Here is a 21,270-nt window from a genome sequence, read left to right as displayed (position 1 = left end):
TATATTTATTTCTGAAAGTACATTTATTTAAATGTTTACTTTAATTGATGCACAGCTTCCAAACTGTTTGAAGATGTCTAAGGCAATATTCTTATTTAAAACTGTTCCCGTCCGCTCATGAGAAATGTACTGAATCCTCACGGTTCACCAGCGATTTTAAGCATTTTGCCAGCAGCCGACACATATTGGCTTACGTGGTGACTCCTCTACCGAACATTACCAAAGTGCTTTTTAATAAAAACATAAGGAAACCCCCGCCCACCTCTTGTGGTTTCACAAGGTGCAAACGCTGTACTGGCTCACAGCCTTCGTCTTCCATCACAGCTCAGATCTTCCCCTGTAGTTCTTCTTCTTCTTCTTAATGTGTTGTGCTTCGTAGAAAGCACACAGAGTGTTTTCTGTAGGGGACTTGTATCATAGCGACGACTGCTGTGTGTTTAAAGGTGAACAGTGAGGATGTAATATAAGACTTTTAATGTGCTTCAATCTCTACTGAGATGGAGGAAAAAAAGATTTGCTTGTGTAACATCACATCTTTCTTCTCCTTTATTCTCATCAGCCAATGTGAAATCTATCATCTTTTATTGTATTTCTTTTGTTTTTGGTCATGCAACATCTGCAATGGTAGTAGCCAAAACAGACATCCTCTTTCATCACGCGTTGGAACTGCATGTAAATGTTAAGTGAATGTTATGAGTACAGTAGAGTTCAATTGGTATTTCACAGAAAACCAACACAAGCTCGGGATCTCAGCCAGTCTACAAAGACAGCAAAGGCAATGGTAACGCTTTATTTTATGGGTGCTGCAATTTCTTGATAATTTCCCAAGCAAGCAAAGCAACGTCTATGTTAACTTAGGTATCCAGAACCAGGAAAGGTATAAGCGGTATTTCCTTTAACTGCTTGAAAGATGAGATTCACAATTGTTATTTGGTTTTAATGACAGAAAAAAAATGGACAAAGATGCAATTTAATCTATCTTAATATTTCTTTATTAGATGAAAACTTCATTGTATGCTAACATTTCTGTAAAAGGAGTGTAAGCTACTTTATTTGACAATACCAACTGAATACTGGTGCATCCACGGTGCAAAAGATCGACGGTATATTTGGCTTTCCATGCAGAGCACAATCACAGTCTAATAAATTGTTCTTTTTGCAAGAAGTTATCGAGCTGTCTTGTAGTTGGCGCTGTAGTTATCTGTGCCACAAACTGAATTAGTCTAGATATGTTTTTCATTCTGAGGAAACTGGAGTTAAAAGATAATTATAATCCCAACTCCAAATAGCCCAAAACAGAAAGACAATACAAATTGGATAGATTTTGAGGTCAATCTTATTCAAGTGCATGAAGCTGTATACAAATAATAGTGATGTGTTGGGGTGCGTATGTGTGTGAAGTTCAAGTTGTAAATTTAGCATTATAATTCATGATGATACTACCATAAAAAATGAACTGCCCATTTTTTGCAATAATTATATTGATAATAAGTTCCAGCTCATTTTGTTTTAAACTATGGAGCTTGTCTCTTTGGTTATTTGTTTTTTACCAAGCTTTTATTTGATACTTTGTCAGTCTCACTGGCAGAAACATGAACAACTACCATTGTTTGTTCATTGAGCAAAAAAAAAAAAAGCTCTATGTGAGCAAACTTGTCAAAAATACACAATACAGTGCTCATCACTAACAGCCGTACAAAGCAATGATGCAGAGTTTTACTTCTACAAACAGTTGCTCTGGAGGGGAAATAATAACACTTATATCATTAGTGGGTGGAGCCACAAAATCACACTTGTCATGCTCCTCAATAGATCGTTAGCTAAGCCCCGCCCTCTTAGTTACTGCCTGTCAAACCTTCAGTTTGAATATGCTACAAGTTGCGAAACCTCTGGCGAGACTCGCTGCCCGGCGACCTATCCTAATCTTACCATTCGAGGTCAATGCCTCACCTTTCAGGTGCAATAACTATGATTCTGAGGTTTAATATAGCAACAAACAACTATTAGCTCTGTAAAGATGTAGTGGAGTAATGTCAACCTGCATTGTTAGCTTCGTCTTATGCACCTTTTAACCATTCAAGGTCCATGGCTAACCTCAGCCATCTTGCGAGGGTTTGGCAACTTGTGTTTTTCTTTCCTTTTGACCAAAAACACGTCTAAAATAACAACTGTTAGGTACAGCTGTAGCTAGCTAGTTAATGAAGCTAACATTAGCTTCATAAGTTGGTTGACAACGCTGTCTCTACCTGACTTCTTAACGTTACCAACTGACTTGTTTTAAAACAGTAATGCTGTAAAACGGTGTTAAATATGCACAATTGTGCCAAACACCTGAGGCGAAAGCTCTGTAGTGCTTCAAGAGTAAAGGCTTTTAAGACGGGACATGTAATGCTATCTCGAGTAATGTTGGCTCAAATCTAATGTAAAGTAAGCCAGAGCTGCTAATGTTAGCCTTCACCGTATGTAGCATCCACGACTAGCTTCCACACAGGGAGAAATATTATGCATTGGATGTGTGTGGGCTTTTTTTCTTTGTTTTTAATTGCATAACTCTTAACCCCACAGAATAGTCATATAAAATGCTCCTCATCCCTGGAAGTTACACAGGTTAAGGTCACCCGGCAGTAAGCTAGTTAGCTAGACATGCTAACCTTAGCTGCTTACCTTAGAGCAGACTAATGCATTGTTTCATCCATTCATTACTTTTTTTGCTTGTATACTTTTGTTTTTTGGAAAGGCAAAAACAAAAAGAAAGACCTTCCAACATCAGGAAGTCTGTGCTCGTGATATTTTCCTTCATTGTCATTATGTTTTACAGCACTCTGGTTCTCACGCTCGCTCCAACCGCTCTCTCCGAGGATTGTTTGTAAAAGCAAAATTCTGATCTGCAGTCAGCTTTATCTCAAAGTGTCTTGTTATTGAGCACTTTTGCAAGCCTTTCATCGCCTTTGGCTTTGCGTCAAAATGGACCAAATTAGTATTTCATTGCGAGTCCGCTTGAAGGTGTATATCATATTGTTTTGTCTTTGTTGTGAAGACGCCTACCACTTAGTATATAATACTGCAGTGTGATAAGCCATAACTTAACCTTTAGGATTAACTATCCCTTATATGCCACGCAATAATGGCTGTGACGTCACTAATAAATTGATTTAAATCACTGTGTCCGTTCCCTTTAAAGGCATTAGGAAGCATGTATTGCCCTTTGGGGGCAGTAAGAAATCAAACCATGCAGCTTAAGTATGTGCTACTAGTACTTCTGTCAGGATGAAAGATACACTTCGATGTCACCAGTGTAGATTTGCTTTTTATTTAATCTGTTGCCAGGTAAAGTCTCTCAGTTAGCAGTTATATCTTCACGAACCTGATCCTTTTCATTTGACTCGATTGGAACTGAGCCGCAAAGGTGATGAGTAACTACCTCAAGTTCAGCAGTGCTCTGCAGAAACTGACTCTAGTGTGGTAGTACTGGAACATATTTTGTGAAATGAGACCGTCAGACGAAAGGGATTAGTTTGATTCAGCGACTGTGGAAAAACAACAATGTAGTGTCTGTGACGTCAACCTGAGGAGGATCGGAGACGAGCTTTCCTGCAGGATGGAGGCTGAAAGCCTTCCATGTAACGACCAGCACATTATCACTCAATCACTCCAAAATAGACACCTTTTAGTATCCCCTAATGGAATTATTATTTGATAGTGTGCATTCAACAACTAAGACCCGAGCATTATGTTTCTCATATACGCTTTATCTGGCCCTGGTACCCTTTTTTATTTCATTCTGTTTTTGGCTGCAGCACGTACAGTGGGCATCACCCATCAAGAAGAAAAATAAAGATAAAGGAGAGATTTCTTTTCTGAAATTGTTCTTGGCCTCCAGAGGCTTCCTCACCAGAACCACTCTCTCTTTTTAAAAACCTGTTGACGTCACAGATGCCGCAGCCGTGTTCTTTAACAGCGTGTGACGTAAACGTAAATGTTGAACTTTTTCTTTTCTTTCGGCCGTGCCGTGGTTGAGTCACGGGCTCGGTCCAGGTGTGTTGAACTGATTGGTAACAGTTGAATATGCAGCCACAGAGACTCGAGGAAAAACAAGTCCACTTCAGATGTGGTGTTTGTAAATGAGAGCCATAACGCCGTTGGTTTATTTGCCGATACTTTAGTCCACTGTGCCCCTCCCTCTCTGCTGAATGGTGGATGGTATTGTATGGTATTTTAAGTGTATTAACGTTGTGTATATTGGTGTAAATGTGGCATGAAAACCAACCCCTCTTGTGTGCCTCAGGTGTGTCAACTCGGTCGTCACGTGATCTTTAATGTCTGGCTGCTTATTTGTGAGACGTGCGATGCATCTCATGTGTTTACTGTAATTTATTAGTATTAAGATGATTTAGTTTTTATGTATTTTTTTGTTCTTTTGTCTGAAAAGCAAGATTTCTGTTATTAAAGGTAACAACTTTTATTATACCTGTGGTGCATTCCAGTCTCTATCAGTCATCCGCAGAGCGCCTCATGTCTCCATATATGGTCACTGGAGCAGAATATGTGGTGATAATCTCAAAATCCCTTCTTCTTGGATTACTGCCGTAACTCATTGCTCTTGGCATGAAGCTCCGGGTGTTAAAAGCTGACTGGCAACGCGAGGCCGCGCAGAGGGAAACCTGCTGCCTTTCATCTGCTGCCCACTCCACGTCGAGCTCTCCAATGAATACGGCGCTAATGTTGCAGAGGTAATATGAAACACATTCAGTCATGAATATGTCACTGCGCACGCACACGTTATCGCTGTTCAAACAAATGGCATCACCACTCAGATATTTTGAAGACCACTTCACGTCGGAATGGGTCTGACACCGTGTTTCACAAAATAGTTCACACCACAAAAAGTCTTAAAGTTTGAAAGGGTATTAGTGGAGATTTTGTGTCGATTTTTCAACCTTGTTATCGGTAATTTATTCGTTTTTTTTATGTGTTTAGCAACATTCACATGTTATCCCCGAATCAAGCTGACAATTTCCACTTCCAGCCGATATGGAGTTGCATTAGCATTCATTGATTGAATGTGAGTCCAATATTTCCGCTCCTCGTATCTTTGTTTTGGTCTCCACCAACTCCTGAAGGAAATGCTAAACCAGCCGGTTGCTAACGGGTTTCTCTCTGCTGTTTGGTCCTGAGCTGGTGCCTTAAAAGTGTCTTTATCAGAGTCTCTGAACAGCTGATGGGTCGCAGTCCAGAGATCCAAGACAATGATCCGGAAGGTGCTGAAACGCTCCCCACAGCTGACGGGAGCTGCAGAGTCGGGTGGGGATTCGCTGTGGGGTTCGTCACCATCACGCTGCACGCAATCATTTGATCCACGGTTACCAAAACAATTTACAATATAGGACAGAAATAGTATGAGGTTGTTTTAAAAGTATCTGGAGCTGGCTGCTGCATGGTTGCCACCATGGAAACAGAGGCTATTATTAAATATTTTAAATTATTTAAGATTTAGTTCTTAAACTAAGAGCTCCCGCACAATAGCGGTATGCACTACCAACACACACACACACATATACTGTGTACCTGCCTAACTACACACACCTGTATACAGTACAGCAAAGCACAGGAAACCAACCTCTTTGTTTCGTGGCCTTGAACATTTCATCCGGAGTAGCTTGTTCGGAAGATTATGATCTCTGTGGATCCGTAAGAACGCACACAACTCCGCCAATGAATCTTTATTTTCCCTCGTGTCATTCTTCCCGGCTGTGTTGTGCTGATACAGAATGAAGGAAAACGTGTGCAAGCATCAGCCCACTACTGACACAAAAGGCACACAATGCTAATTTAGTAAGCTTCGGGACATATCTGCTCCTTCTTTATCTCAGACACATCCACCCAAACACACGTGTAAAACATCCCAGTTAATGTGAAGTAAAGTGCTTTGACCTCAGAACAAGTCAGAAAATAAAGTGATGACTAGTTTAATAAAAGACCGGTTGTGTTGGGATTAAAAGCAGCACATGCCTGGAGGGTACGGTATGAGAAGGTCGCCGACTGCAGACCACCCAGACTGTGTTCAACAGCAGATGATTTGGAGATAAAATACACATTACATAACATGACATTATGCTTCTTCTGAAAATGATCCTTCCTCCATATGATGTCATTGCAATACACCACCGTGCTCATTAAGAATTCCGCCCACACAGAATAAGTGGATGTGAGCCATCATTCAGGTTCGGTGTTGTCCTGTTGACCCATGAAACACTCAACCTTCCTCACGGTTTGTCCTGTGCGTTGCATTTGTTTCTCTGTCTGAGACGCGTGTTGCATACCAGGCCACTAGCAGCCTGATGGTAATCTGCTGCCAGTGCGATTTCTTGCATTCTTAAGGTGGAATGTCACATCTCCCATCTGGCTCAGGCCCCTGCCTGCCTGCAGCCACCGCCTGTAAACACCCCAAACCAGCCTGTCTCCACAACACTGCTTCGCACTGTTTATGAAGAAATAAACATCTGCATTTCGTGTTTCTCCCTCATCGGGTCCCACCTTGGAAGTTGTGTTTCGGGTAGAAAAAAGCAGAGTGGATTGTTTCAAACTCCGATGGTGAATGAGTTCACCCAGAAGGGGGCGTTGTCCTCCTAGACAACATCCGTCCTTCCTCAGATCCATCTTCTTTCTGCCTCCTAACTGTGCACATGACCTTCAATCTCTTCTCTTCATGTTTTTTTTCAGCGACAAACTATCTCTGACGCACATTAGTTCAATGGAAAGGAAACCAAAGCTGCTGCAGGATCTGTAACAACAGTCTGGGATTCTTCTGTGAGGTTTTTTACCGGCAAAGTGATTTACAGACATTATATTATATCAGCATCGTCCCTCTGTTTAGCTTTGCAGAACAGACTTTATGTGACTGTGACACAGTTGATACTTGAGCCCTTTAACCAGACACTTAAGAGAAAAGCTGCATTTGCATGAGACATAACATAACAACCCACAATAATGGAATACAGACATGTTACTTATTTTAATATCGGCAAAATGATTGAAAGATTTCATGCCTATGTGTCCCAGTTCACTTCCAGTTGCACTTCAAGAAATAAAGAGTTTTTGGAAGATTAAAGAACATGATCTTGTAGAAACCCAAAGTATGAACCTGGTGATGAGCGTGATGTGCCACCATTGCTGAATATTGTTGTACTTGATAACTATACAATCAGCATTATGCCGTTCAGCCTTGTTTGTGGAGACAGAAACAACCTTCACACCTCAACAAGGCTTCTGTCTCGTTTCTGTTCGTCTCCTTTTGTCACTGAGCACGTGGGACTGGTAGCGTTACCGTAGTGACGCTGGGCGCTTCACGCCACACGCCATTTATCTGATTGTTCCACCCGGCAACTCCACCGTTGAAGGCGCAGAGAAACCAAGTGGTACCAAAGTCATGATACTGTTGGCTTACGACCAAAAATTCAGATATTTTCCACAGAGATAAATACCCATCAGATTTTTTTTATTATTAATTCATAATAATTCTATTTAGGATCAGCGACTTTTCATCTGCAACTAGTGGTGAAAAAACAACTTATATAAGAGGACTTCTCATCATCCCGCTGCAGAGGTCCAGTCTGCAGCTTCTGCGTTGCCTTCCACAGATCATCTTGAGTTGCGTTGCTCTTCATCCAGTACAGTCTCCTGGGTGGTAGATGTCTGCAGATTTCCTGGTCTCTGCCATTGTTCTCAAATCAATGTGTAATCGCATTTCAACCTCCAGATAGCTTTCTATCTCCAACTCCCTGTTGGCTTTAGTCACCGCCATCATCCTACGGAGCGCCATCTTCTCAGCCTTAACTTCATTTTTTTAGGGCCTCTTTTTCTCCCATTATCTGTTCCAACTTCACGTGCTGCTCGTTGATGATGGACGTCTCCTGCTCAAGGTCGCTCTGCAGCTTTTCAAGCTGGGACGGAGATTGGCCCTCTTGAGCTTCATGCCGCTGGGATTTAAGGCTACAAATCTCCTTCTGCATGTCTCCGTTCTTTTCCTGGAGATGATCCAGGAAATGCTGCAGGCAGTCCTCACTGGAGTCTAGGAGGACTCGCTGGCCTTCAAGTCACATCGGACATGTTCCTCCAGTGGACTTATATACAAATGCAACCAAATGTGCATGAATGCAGCTTTAATCCAACAAGTTGGGCTTGAATTAACTTTTTTGAGGTGGATGTGAACAGGAAGGATGCAATAAAATGTAGCTTTGCAACAAAAATAATAAGAATAATACTGAAAAATGTAAAGAAATACACTTTTTACACGCTATAGTGACGCAGCTTGGACGAGGTTTCTATCCCAAACCATTGCGTGCATTGTGGGTAGTGTAGTGCTACAGGCGTTTTCAATTCCATGAAAGCTTTTACCGTTGTTTTACAACGTTGTGGTTCCATCCGATGAGTATGAATCATAATTTCATGCTTCATCTCTGTGCTGCAGGTGTCCGTGTGCACTAAACCCCTTCGGGAAAGGGAGCAGTGATTGAACAGAGTGGAGTTGCACGTCTATATTGAACATTCACTCTATTTCTTTCAGCTCAATTTTTCTGCCTGGCCCTGAAGGTCCCAGCATGCATCAGAGGTTTCATCACCATTTAACCACGGTGTTTGGTGCATGTGTGGGTTGGTTTGTGTAGCTGAACCTAAGTGTACCGCGTTAGCACACTTTGAGCGCGTGAGAGAAAACCTCTATTCTGCACAACAGCGCCTTCGTCGTCATAGTGAGTACCTTCAAAGCAGGGAAAGTCCTTGATTGTCATGGCAACTGCAAAGCTTCATAGAGCACAGGATGGAGAGAGACGGAGAGTTGGAAACCCTCAACTTTCGCAGCAACTGATGTCCTAACCTTCATACATAGCTTTAGTTTCATTTGCAATGGTACAGCAACGTTTAAACACGATGGAGGCGATGAAAAGGTTTCTGTGTCCAAAGATTTGAAAAATTACCTTAAAAAACTCAACAGGAATATGTTTTTATTGAAAAGCGAGGATAGCACAAAGACATTGCCGACTCCAGATTGTGTTGTGACTCTTTCTGAGGAGGGAATTCAAATCATGTCCATGGTACTCGGTTGACAGCGTCCATCTCAGAGAGCAGATGAATCCCAAAACAGATGCATCATGGGTAAAGAGAGAATAAAATAGATTTTCCAGGTTGCTGCTTCTCTGATGATAAATGTAAGTATTTCAGATTTCAAACCATAAATGTGTTGTGTGCTGTACCGCACAACACTTTATATTGAGTTCATCGCAGTATGTCGGCGTTCATGTTGGTGGGAAAGTCAAATGAAGCGTCATTCAACAACGTCACTAAACTACCAGTTTAGTCGTGGGCTTGTGAAAGGAATAGTTCCACATTTATACCAAAAGGGCGTTTTCTTGCTAAGAATTAGATGAAGATCAATGCCACTCAAGTCTGTTCATTTGGTCTGAAGCCAGAGCAGATGGTTAGACAAGCATAAATACTTGGTATAGGATTTATATTTAGTATTTGGGGGAATAAGCAGCAACTTTTTTCAGGTTATTTATTTATATATAGTTTGGAGAAAAAAAATAGCTGGAGTGACCTAATCCTCCTCTTGGGATCATGATAAGTAAATATCACTTTAAATGTTGCCACCGCAAGGAATTGTGGGTCGGAATTGTCCAGGAAGGTCCAGTGTTTCCTATGCTAAAGGAGCTAATAAAGGAAGCATTGAAGTTCCTTTCCTTTGCATTTAGACAATTCGACAATCTCGTATCATGGCGGCCACTTCACTCAGCGAGGAACCTTCCTCAGCTAAAAGGACTGTTTGCCTTGAAGAGAAGGCAAAAATATGGAAGTATAATATGGGAAAACATCAGAGAAATTGTGGCAGAATAAAGTATTTTCATTTAGTCTCATAGATACTTATGACCATAGAAAAGTATTGCATGTTTGACTTTTTTGGTATAAACTGTATCCCCAAAAGTGTAATTGCCACTTTGTGTGTTTGGGTTCCACAGAAGAGAGTGTTATCCGTCGTAACCATGACAGCCTGTAGTTGATGAAATGTTAACACTTTCAAAGGCCGATGGTGTTTCTCTCCTCCAAAGCGGATGTTCTGTGTAGCACTTTGGAAATAAACTCTCCAAGTTCAACTTAAACAGCTTGTCAGTGTGTCGCCGGCCCTCTCAGGGAAGAAGTATGCTCTGCTGGTGAGGAGAGACAGTGTTTACAGAGGGATCGGGCCGCCGGCTCTTTCATTTCCTCTGCTGATGCTTTCCTCTCTGTTTCTGCATTCTAATGGAACATTTCATCAAGACGGTCCCGAGCTATCAAATAAGTTCATAAAGAATAAATACGCCGTATGTCAATATCTAAAATCACTTGTATTTACTTTCACATTACATTGTCCTCTGCCGGCTTTCTATCTTCGTCTTACAGAGAATGAAATCACAGCGGAGCTCATTTCCCCCACGGGTGCATATCTAAACAGGATGTCAGTCTCCCTGCAAGGATATGGAAATTATGTTTTGCGCATTGGATGCTCGTTCCCTCCAGAGATATGAGTAGAGAGAGAGAGAGAGGCTTTCGAAAAGGGTTTGCAGAATATGTTTCTCTAGCCGAGCACAAGGCTAATGATTTAAAAAACACTTTTATCAGATCAAGGACAGTTTAGTTCATTAGAGGCGCTCTGGCAGTGAAGGGAAACGGTTTGAAAAGTAGAAAACTCAAATATCCTTGACAGAGCAACTGCGCCTCGAGGCCCATTCAAGGTCCCTAAAGAGCTTTTGACCACATCACATCTCTATGGAGTGAGATTGTTTTGTCAACTTCTGTTTCCATGGTCCGTAAAGGGAGAAGTACAGTCGTTCTCATGTAACCACCCAGCTCTAATGTTGTTGTTTTTGTTGTGTTTTTGCTGCGGAGGATCAATAATGCTGCATCAGCATTTAAAACAGCTGGAGGTTAATGAGAGCTGATCAAGCTGAACTAAGAGATGTTTTCTGTGCTGTTGGATTCATCGTGCAGTGATGGGAGGGGGAGGGGCCTCGCGGCTCCTTTTCTTGGGATTGTGGCCTCTGGTAAATGATCTGCCAGATAGCCGGGCCACTCCTCTCTGCCTCACACACACACACACACACTAAAGACAGCAGTTTTATTTGTGTGTCCCGTCCCTGAGTTAGCAATCTATTTGAAGCAGCAGGGTGTATTTAGTGGGAGGTTTCCTTTTTTAAACACAGCGCTGTGACAGAAGTGGGTTACGGTTTTTTCCATTTCCTCGGCTACTAAATGGGAAGTAAGAGAACGTTTGTTTGAATAGGTTTTAATTGCAGGCCTCAAGGCAATAAAAATGAAAAATGTTTCAAGACCTGCGTCTTTTAAAATCCATATTGCCCAGAAAACTGATGCCTGGTGAGCTGTACCAGTGTTGTAAAGAGACTATGAATCCAATTGTCTGGAGAATTACTTAATTATTTAGTTTCAGTACAAAAAGGAAGTTATAATCCTTTATTAAACCCCCTTTCTTGATACTATTTATGGTTTAGGGTTTCTTTTAATAACCATTAAATGTATTTCCACTAATAAGCCTTGTGAGTGTCATGATTTTGATTCTAAATAAAAAAGTATTCGTAATGACCTTTCAACATTGACAACATTCAACATCAGAAGCAGGATGAGCAGCTCTACCAGCGGAGACGCTTTCACCGCTCGTTGCATTGCCTCCGGGAGAATAAACGGTATATGTGTTCATCATTTTGAAATCAATGTAACTTTGATGTATTTTGTACATGTTTAAAGGGCAGCGTAGGTAACTATCGTGCATGCGTGAACAGAGAAGCTTAGACTGCAACACACTCCGAGGGAGACATCACTACATTTTATCTTTGCATGGAAAATAGTTTGCAGCTATATTAACGCCCTGAAATTCAAATGTAGCACCTTTTTAAAATACATAATTTAAATTTGAACATAAAGAGTAACCAAAACAAAATATATCCCACTTGATACCATGAAACTTTCTATCACTTGCCTCATCGTCCGTCAAATTCTATTTTTTATCCATTGAAACTGTGCTGCCTTTTCCATAATCATAGCAAAAACTAAATATGTCAGTGTCTTCTTTTATTCTTTGTGCACTTCAGGTTTGTTGTTTATCATTTCTTTACTTGATCAAAGCCATAAATTCTTGGCACCGTGCCGTAGAAACCAGAAGAGCCTGAGGGTGCAAATGAGTTTCAGGAGTTTGATATGAACTCCTATTTTAAACAGCCGCTATGTTAATGTGGCATTTTGATGTTCTGCCTGAAGGCGTCCGTATCAGACACAATATTTATTATTTGAATCCACCGACGGCTTCTGTGGAACGCCATGCGCCCAGCGATGACACGAACATAGATGTCAACCCAACATATGGACTCATGAAGAGGAAAACCAGTGGGATACACGTCCATTTTTAATTAACGAGTGCACAGATGTTTCTTTTGTATCATACAGGTCACGTACATTAAAACATGTTCCATTTCAACAAGATGCGTTTGGGGCTCTGTACACACGTAAGGGACAGCTTTGGCGACATATCAAATCATAAACACTGTAGTTTACAGTGTTTCAAAATACAGCCGTGAAGAGCATCCCTGAATGGGACGTGTTCCAAACACAGCGAGTCCACAGCAGAAACGTTTCATGTCAGGATAACGTGGATTTACAACGTCGGTTGCAATGGCAGGCAGAAGAGGGGAAGTGGGGGGCACATCACAATATCCCCCAACACACGAGATACAAAGAAACGAACAAGTACCTCAGAACTATTTTTGATCCAAATGAGCTCAGAAGTTAGGACGGCAAATCCTCCGTTACGGCTCCCACGCTGAAGTGACAACATGATCGACCTCTTCCAGAGACATTGCCTTTGTTTTATGTAACATGAGAGTAAAGTAAAGAACACATTCCACACAACAGTCACATTTCGTCCATTCCAGAGCCAATACTTGCTCTGAAACATTTACATGAGCCGGCGGCTCGTCCCTAGCTGCTGATCTTGGTCAGCATCTTGTTGATGGCCTGTTTGACGTGCGTGGTGGAGCTGCGGCGTCGGGCCTTGCCCTGCACGGCCTTGCGGCGCCTCACCTCGCGGCACAGCTCGTGGAAGGCCTCGGCCACCGTGCCGCCCTCATTGGCGCACGCCGAACATTCGTAGAAGGCGCACGCCATCTCGGCGGCCAGCCGCTCGCCTTCCTCCGTGCCGACCTGCCGGACGTGGTCCAGGTCGGACTTGTTGCCCACGAGGACCAGAGGCACGTTTTTCGGCCTCTTCACCTCCTCGAGGAGACTTCGGAGCGGCGCCACCTCCTCAAAGCTTCCCCGGTCGGTGATGTCGTACACGATGACAAATCCGTCGCCCCAACGCACGTGACCCTCCTTCTGCTGGATGTCCTCCTGTGGCAAAGACCCCAAAACAAATGGTTAAAAACACATATTTGGTCTCATATCTGTATGCTAATATCCAGCAGTCAGTTAGCTTAGCATGGACTTCTTCAGTGAAACCACATTATCTATATTTAGAGCATGTTTTTGTTGAGGATGAAAACCAACAAAATATAAAACGATGTAATGTTAATCAGTGAGCTTTGAGATGCTGGATGGTGTTACTTTTGGGCTGTTTCAAGTGTTTGTGCTAAGCTAACTGGCTGCTAGCTGTAGCTTCATAGTTACGATACAGAATCTTCTCTAACTCTCTCCAATGAGGTGAATTTCCCACAGTGTAAAACTATTCTATTACATGTTGTGACTCCAAACCAGATTCTCAAAAATATCATCTAAAAACATTCATAAGCTAAACGTAAATACGTTTTTGTTGCATGAGTGACATCAGTGCATTTTTTGGTCGCGGCACACTTAATATTTCTCTGCATATTTGCATTTGAACATAGAAAGAATCCGTCCTGGTATACAGAGAAGCTTTTGTCTCCATTTCTTGACCCCTGCTCCTTTACTCTCCCTCACCTGCCTCAGCCAGGATTGTAATTCCTCAGCCGTTCAGGCATACCTTCCCCATTTGATCATGTGGTCATAGTTACATCACTGGTCGTGTGGCAGACTGCAAACTGTAATCGGACTGGAGGGAACCACACAGATCCGGATTTCATAATTATTCTTGGAGGAAGCTGAGAAATTACCACATCCCTCCGGAGGAAAGACGAGAGCGAGACGTTTGTGTACCTGACCGACTTCTGAACCTGGAATGGATGAGCTGCAAATCACGACAGAGGTAGCACTGTGCTTTGTTCCAATCAGAGGAGGGAGAGGCCTGACATTCAACATTCAGCCGCGTCTGGAAACATTCAGACCTCATCCTAATGCCAGCTGAAAATAGACTACAATATAATGAGAGAGAGAGATGACTTGGCTGAAGTGTCGCAGGGGAAATCAACCGCAAGCAGAACACCTACGCAGCACTGCGGCATATTTATCTTCTGCCCGAGGACTTACGCAAGCTCTCCCTCATGGTCAGGACCCGGCAATGCTTCTGCCAGACTGCAGGAAATGTTCATCTTAGAGAGCCGTCCTGGCTCAAGTTTACTCCTACCATTACTTAGACTACTGTCTTAAATAAGGGTTCAAATCTGTAAGAAATGGCAGAAAGGGCAACCCGATACCTGAGTGTTGGAGCTGATTTTCCGTTTTCTTTTTACATAAAAGTGTTACTCTCAATGCTATCCATATGTATATATAGTATTGAGATATATACTGAATATATACAGTACATATAACATATGAGTTACAATAGGTGTTTTTATTTTGCTTTGTGTTACCGGAAGATATCTTGTTCTGTTTTTGATAGCTGTGTTTTTTAATCACATTGAGTCAGATTGACCTTTTAAATGTAACAGACGGTCTGTGAAACTGGAATAGAACGGAGCGTAGAAAGACGAAGGCATTTACCAGGAACGGGTGTCTAATAAAATACGATTTTGAGTTGCATCATGGGAAAGTGTTGTATTCAGTGCTTTGGAAGTTTGACCTGTACTAGGGAGTATACATCAGGATCTCTGCAGTTTTCTGCATCAGGCTTGGATTAGGGAAACGGGGATAACTGGTCTCACCTGCCCAGCAGTGTCCAGTATCTCCATGGTGACGACCTCATCGTCGATGTTGGCCTGATGACGATACGTTGATTCTGTTGGACACAAAAGATGAGGAAAAAAAAGTAAATCCTGTTTTTAGAAGTTCAGTCCACTGTGCATCCTCCTCCTGTGATCGTGGTGACACCCGACTCAAAGTCATAATAATGTATTTGTGGGGTACTAAATTACATATCACCATAAACATAAACAGACGCTTGAATGTGTGGAACATAACACCTTTTACCCAACAAAATGTGAATGTTTGGAGGTTTTTTAAACACAGTAAAAACTTAGCAAACGTAGCACAGCAGATATGCCGAGTCGTTGCACCGGCCTTTCTGTTTCTTTTTTCCTGGTGTGTCACGTTTGGCAAACAGTGAAAATGTAACCTTGGTTACTTCTTAATATATATATATATATATATATATATATATATCTGTTACTTATTCAGTCTCCCTTTCAAACTCTCATCCAGAGCTGGTGATTGATGGAACAGTGGAAAGAAGAATGAAATGTGTTTTATGACGGCCAGCGAGGTGAAGTTGTCTGACGGGAGTCTGGTGGCTTTGAGGAGAGCATATTCATTTTGATCTTTTGTACGTTAATACATTATATTCACTGTCCAGGTCCCTGTTGATGTTATTTATTATAGATTCACCTCACAGTGCTGGAGACGATAAATACCTGTGACCCCTGGAGAGTCGTTTTTTCCCCTGGTATGAATGCCAATCAAAGACAAAGCAATAAATAGATTAATAGATACATTCATTCATTTATATAAGTGATTGATATCTGAAAGGACTAGGATAACCAGTCAGCACCTGCATACATGTTCTATGCATCTCCCTCCAGACATGGACATCACATGGACATCACATACGTCTGGACTAATGGAAGTCAAACCCAGGAGTGACCCACACTGCATTGTTTAAAAAGGACACCGCGTTCCCATTTTCTGTTGTTCTGTTTCCATTAAGAAATCATTACGTTGCACTTTGGAGCCAAAGGCTTCCGTTTTGGTCGGCAGGTTGTTGACCTTCCCGGCTGCTAAAGAAAGGCCGATTCTTTCAGTGACCTGAGCTTCACCTCTAGCTGTTTTAAAGAGCGGGATAACAGCTTCTTATTCCTGGCACAGGAACACAGGTGTGAACTGTGGCTTTGACCTTTCATTCCTCCTTGAACATCACGGGCGTTATCCGCCTAAATTGCCCCCTTGTAAAAAACCCATCTGTGTAAACACCTCCCAGAGAGCAGCGAAGCCGCAGAAAAGCCTCCTGTTTGAGAAGAGAGATTCTGATGGATTCTGCCCGTCGTCTGAACCAGAGCGCTAAAGCCAAGCGCCGTCTCGAGGCTTTTTGACTTTACGACCTGCAATTGCGTTCAGCTTGTGTCTCATGTCCTGCCGGCTCTGCTGTTTCCTTGACTTTTGTTTCTTTTGTGAAGGGAGAATATTTGAAAGATTAGTGGGTCAAGAAATCAATGTTGGGGGAAAAAGAAATCCCAAGATTTGGGTATTTTCTTTCAGAGAATTCCTACATATTGTTCCTCCCATCAGTGTTGCCTCTTTCTTCTTTTTCTTCTTGATGGAAAAACAAGACATCGTCTGACGCAGTTCATCTACTACTACTATTCATGATTCATTATCCTCTTTAAATGTTAAACCGTAGGCTAACGCAGAAGCGCTCCATAGCGAGCTAACATATAGGATGCTTGTTCCAATCTAATTGTTGTCAACAATGAACAATTTATTCGAAAACTTTTGAATTCCCCTCTTCCCTGCGTGACTCAATTGATAAATCTGCACCATCTGTTGTCTAATAGCTCAGTGATTAGTTCAGAAACTCAAACCCACAGACCGGGACACTAAAATCCTTTCTAAGAACTCCAGATTCTCGTCCAAAACGAGTCTAAAATAGCAGATTCTGAGCTCGCTGTCGCTCCGGTTTCTGCACTTCCATCCCGCCGTGTCCCAGGTGCGCTCACCCCTCCGGGGGATAAACGGCGTCATGTGAGATGAAATGTCACGGAGAGCCGGAGGAAGTGGAGTGGTGGTTTAAAGCTGTTTGGCTGGAGGCGAGAGGGAGCGAGGGAGCATCTGTGAGGAGGAGAACCAAGAGTCTCTCACAGCGACCCGTGGGACAGTTTATTTCAGGAGGCAGCGCTCCATCAGCTGCAAGCAGCGCTTCATCTGTCTGCTGCTGCCACCGGGCCCCGACGTCCCATCTCAAGGTCCCATTCTGCCCTCATAATTCAGGGCCGTTTTGGCAGGAAGTTGTCACGCCAGACTATAAGTGTCAAAACTGGAAACATGATCCCGTTTGTTGATATGGCCAAACTCAGATGGTGTCCAGAGACAGAGATAACTAACGGCCATCTGCATTCTGGTCTGCTTGTAACAGCAGATGTACTCGACACAAGTCAAATCACTACTTATGCACATATTCATGTTTTTTTTGTGCATAATTTATCATGATGCAGGAACACAGGATGCCACAGTTTGGTGATGCGCTCAACAGCCAAGCTGAATTGCACAGTTTATCTTCCTCCTTATCTTTTATGTGTCTGAAAGAACAGTGGGTGTGTGTTTGTGGACGAGCTCACCGCATCCCCAAAATGCTAATTTACTATTGGACACAGCTGTAAGCAAAACCTTAATTAGTCTAAAAATGTGTTTTTGATGGAAGTAGAATTTTTGTAAGTGGCCGCCAAGACACACATTAGAATACAGTTGCTATTGAGACCCTTCCAGTTTGTAGTATTTGTGTTGCACTTTCTGAATCGATTTTCTTTTGGCCCTCGTGTCGATTTTAAGTCAGCGATGCCATGACGGTTCATTCGAAGCTTCGTACCCGAGAGTCTCACGTTTTTAAATCTATTAAAATCCATTCCTTTCGAATGCCTCCTTTCTCTTCAATGCTTTAATAATTTATCTGAATAATATCTTCGTTTGGGGGGAATTTCCAAACAAACATTGACATACGTGATTGTTTGCGCTTGAATCGGCACATTTAGCCGCCCCGTCCCGTCTCCGTACCGCCCCGTGAATATTTCTCTCGCTTCCCATTTCCTTGAGCGGGTGGATGTGCTTTGGGTTCTCGCCCACAGAGGTCCACCAGACGCCTCTGCCCGGGCAGAGCCAGGACATGCTGCGGCAAGGACAGGCCAACCCGCGCATGCCGTACGTGAATATGCGTGCTAATCGGCTAAATCTGGCATTTTTGGGGTTGGGATGAAACTCTACAACAACAAAAGCTCCATCGCATGAGAGTGCACCCTCTGCACTAAAAGGACCGCAGAGGTCGATAATAAATGGAGATGAAAGGAGAGCTGCAGACCCTGTGAGGCATGTTGTAATAGATGGAGTGCAGCCCTCGTTCTGGCAGCAATCTTGTGCTCACCTGTGTGATGTTCACATAATAGGGTTTTGATAATGTGTCGACCACTTCATGGGTAATTTCAGCCATGCAGTCTGATTGGTCGCAGACACCCTCCAGCTGTACTTCAGTCCCATTATGCACCTCAAGCTGTGCTTTCTCTGGTGCTGACGCCAGTCTTGTAATCAAGGAGGCACATATCGCTCTTTTCTGCCTTTGTGTGCGGCTAAACTGTGTCCACTGCTTGAAGTGAATACAGCACACGTGTTGTGTGAAGCTGGTGCGCACAACACAGCTATCAAGGGGTATTATTCCCGAGGAAAGACTGCAGAACCAAAAGAACACATTCAATACCTGGCAAATAAGTGATCCTGTTTTTTTTGGCTAAGACTTTGCAATCGTCATGTTTTGAGGTGATTGATTGATTTATTTTTTAAGAATGAGAGAAACGCTCCCGACTGTGATAATTGCACTCCGCTGAGACGCATGTCACGGAGAATGAACGGAGATGAGGAGATGCTGAGGCTCTGACCTGTCGGGTACAGCCAGGGAACAGAAAGTACCTTTCAGAGGAGATCTCATGTCTTTGTTCTGCGTAATTACAGCGTACAGGATGTTTTCCATCTGCGTCGGTGGAAAGAAAGGCCAGTTCTATGGCGCTCTGATGAGAGCGGAGGCAAACTCCTGATTGCATCGCTTTGGAATGTGATTTCGGAAGTAACCGAAACTCATTTATTTCACTGCATGATTAATTATTTGTACACCTTTTCTGAAATGTATCTGTGTATAAATACGTGAATGAATAGTTCTGCATTTTGGGAAATATACTTATTCGCTCTTTTGGCGAGAGTTAGATGAGGAGTTTGATGCCACGCTAAATTAAGCTCACAGTGGTTCAATTCATTTATAAAAAAGGCCTGGTAAAGTGTGTAAAGTGCACTAATTAACAGGTTATATATGAATCTGTGCAAACATTTTGAGGCTTGAATGGAGACTTAATGAAGCGCTGGTTTCTTTGGACGGCCCAGACTTCAGGAAGCCACTGTTCCAACACGCATCGTCTCATAAAACCACCAACCGAGATTGTTTTACACTTTTTGTCCAGACGAACGAGAGCCGGCGTCCAGGATTCATGCCGAGCTCAGCTGACTGGCTGGCCTACAGGCATGAGTTGCCCGTAGCGGCAGCAGCAATGGTAGTACTCACACTCCTAGTACTATAAACAGATATCTTGTTGTCTTACCAAGTGTCGGGTCGTACTCCCAGATGAAGCGTCGGGTCAGAAGTCTCACCACCAAAGCTGCAGAGAAGAAAAATAACATGTTCAGAATAAACAGCACTGGACGCACTTAGAAGAGTCGGAGTTTGTAACACAGCATGTCGTGTCTATAGAGTGGATTTCACTTGGCTGTCAGTTGTGGTCCTTACACCCACTGACAACACGTCTACTGTAATAGCTAATCAGCTGTGGATCCAAACCACTGTAATACACTTCTCATCTAAATGCTAATATCTATTGCTAGAGTTCCAGATCATTAAGGCGGAATCAGAGCAGCCCTCAGGATGAAACATCGGCTCTCGAAGGTTCAACATGAGCTTCTTGGCTTTTATGGGATGGTAAGCCTGCTCTTCATAGCGCCAGCATTCATCACAAGTAAACACAACAACATCCCCAGCAGGCCAGTGACTCTCTCTCTCTCTCTCTCTCTCTCTCTCAATGAATTACCATCAACAGGTAACGTGGCGCACGGAAGTGTCGATCTCATTCATTCAGACAGACGTAGGAGGCCAAACCAAACCATCTGTGAGCTCTGTGTGGACTCTTTTGAGGAAAGCGGGGGAAGTGTGTAAAAACTGCCAGGAACCAGGAGGGGATTGGCTAAGTTCAGCATTCGGAGTGACTGGAGGGGCTATGTCTAAGTTAAAGATACGTATGTTGTCATTACAGACTAAGCTAGGAGCTTTAGCTCCACCGTTAGCTCATCTCACTCTTGGAAAGCAACTAAGCCACTTTCCCAGAAAGTCTACCCCTGTCCGCCGGGCTTTACAAAGACTAAACTTCTATCTAAAGTGTGCTAACAATAGCCACCGCGCTAGTTCGTAAGACGCGTTGTAAATCAAGTAGAGTACACTCAAAGGCAGTGAAAAGGCGGCCATGCTACATTTCTCCGGGCGTTTGCTGTGCAGGAACCCTTTCTCTCTTGGCTTCTCTTTAATTGTTTGCGAGCACACGGAGACCAGCAAGTCTTCACACGCTTCCATGCGGGAGCTGTCACGTGGCTGAGTGACTCCCTGCAGGCCCGAGCGGTCCACTTCGAGTCCAGCCGTGTATCTGTGTGCTCGTGTCAAGCTGCTGAGCGGCTGCTTGTGTCAAAGAGACAGCATTGCCGTTTGAAGTGTGTGGGGTGGTACACACACACACACACACACACACACACACATCTATCTTGGTCAGGCCTTTCTTTTTTCACTCGTAATTAGCGAGGACGAGGAATGATAAGGAAACCTCTTATGTCGGCCAGAGAGCCGTGCCCCTAAGAACTCAAATCCAGTGTTGATTTTTGACCGCTGCTAAAAGGTTTCAATTAGTCTTTGGCACATCTGAAGTGGCAATCACAGCATTGAATTCACTTGTGTTACGTCAGTTTGTCTGTTCGCACCAGTCTGCTGAATAGCTTCAACGCAACGTGTCCGGAGAGACATGCAGGTCTTTGTAACACAATGTAACATGGAAAGACCTGCATGTCTAAATACACACAGCTTTTCTTCTTCTTCTTCTC

The 21,270-nt window shown here is 43.0% G+C and overlaps 1 protein-coding gene across 1 annotated transcript; it reads right to left on the bottom strand.

Moving 5' to 3' along the window:
- Positions 1-12,433: 12,433 nt before the first annotated feature.
- On the bottom strand, positions 12,434-19,904 carry rerg (RAS-like, estrogen-regulated, growth inhibitor). Its single transcript, XM_079235780.1, has 3 exons — positions 19,734-19,904; positions 15,096-15,169; positions 12,434-13,428 (listed from the first exon to the last, which is right to left on the bottom strand). Exons 1-3 carry the CDS (start codon positions 19,810-19,812, stop codon positions 13,018-13,020), a joined length of 564 nt encoding a protein of 187 aa, XP_079091906.1. The 5' UTR covers positions 19,813-19,904; the 3' UTR covers positions 12,434-13,017.
- Positions 19,905-21,270: the final 1,366 nt, after the last annotated feature.

This window comes from Taurulus bubalis, assembly GCF_910589615.1.
Source record: "Taurulus bubalis genome assembly, chromosome: 20".
NCBI lineage: Eukaryota > Metazoa > Chordata > Actinopteri > Perciformes > Cottidae > Taurulus > Taurulus bubalis.
This window is presented reverse-complemented; position numbering and strand designations above follow the sequence as displayed.

Excerpts from the sequence above, each read along its gene's own strand:
- rerg (XM_079235780.1), bottom strand. The coding sequence starts at position 19,812 with ATGTTATTTTTCTTCTCTGCAGCTTTGGTGGTGAGACTTCTGACCCGA. Across the intron at positions 15,170-19,733 it reads GGAGTACGACCCGACACTTG|AATCAACGTATCGTCATCAG; the intron begins GTAAGACAACAA and ends TGTGTCCAACAG. Across the intron at positions 13,429-15,095 it reads TACTGGACACTGCTGGGCAG|GAGGACATCCAGCAGAAGGA; the intron begins GTGAGACCAGTT and ends TCTTTGCCACAG.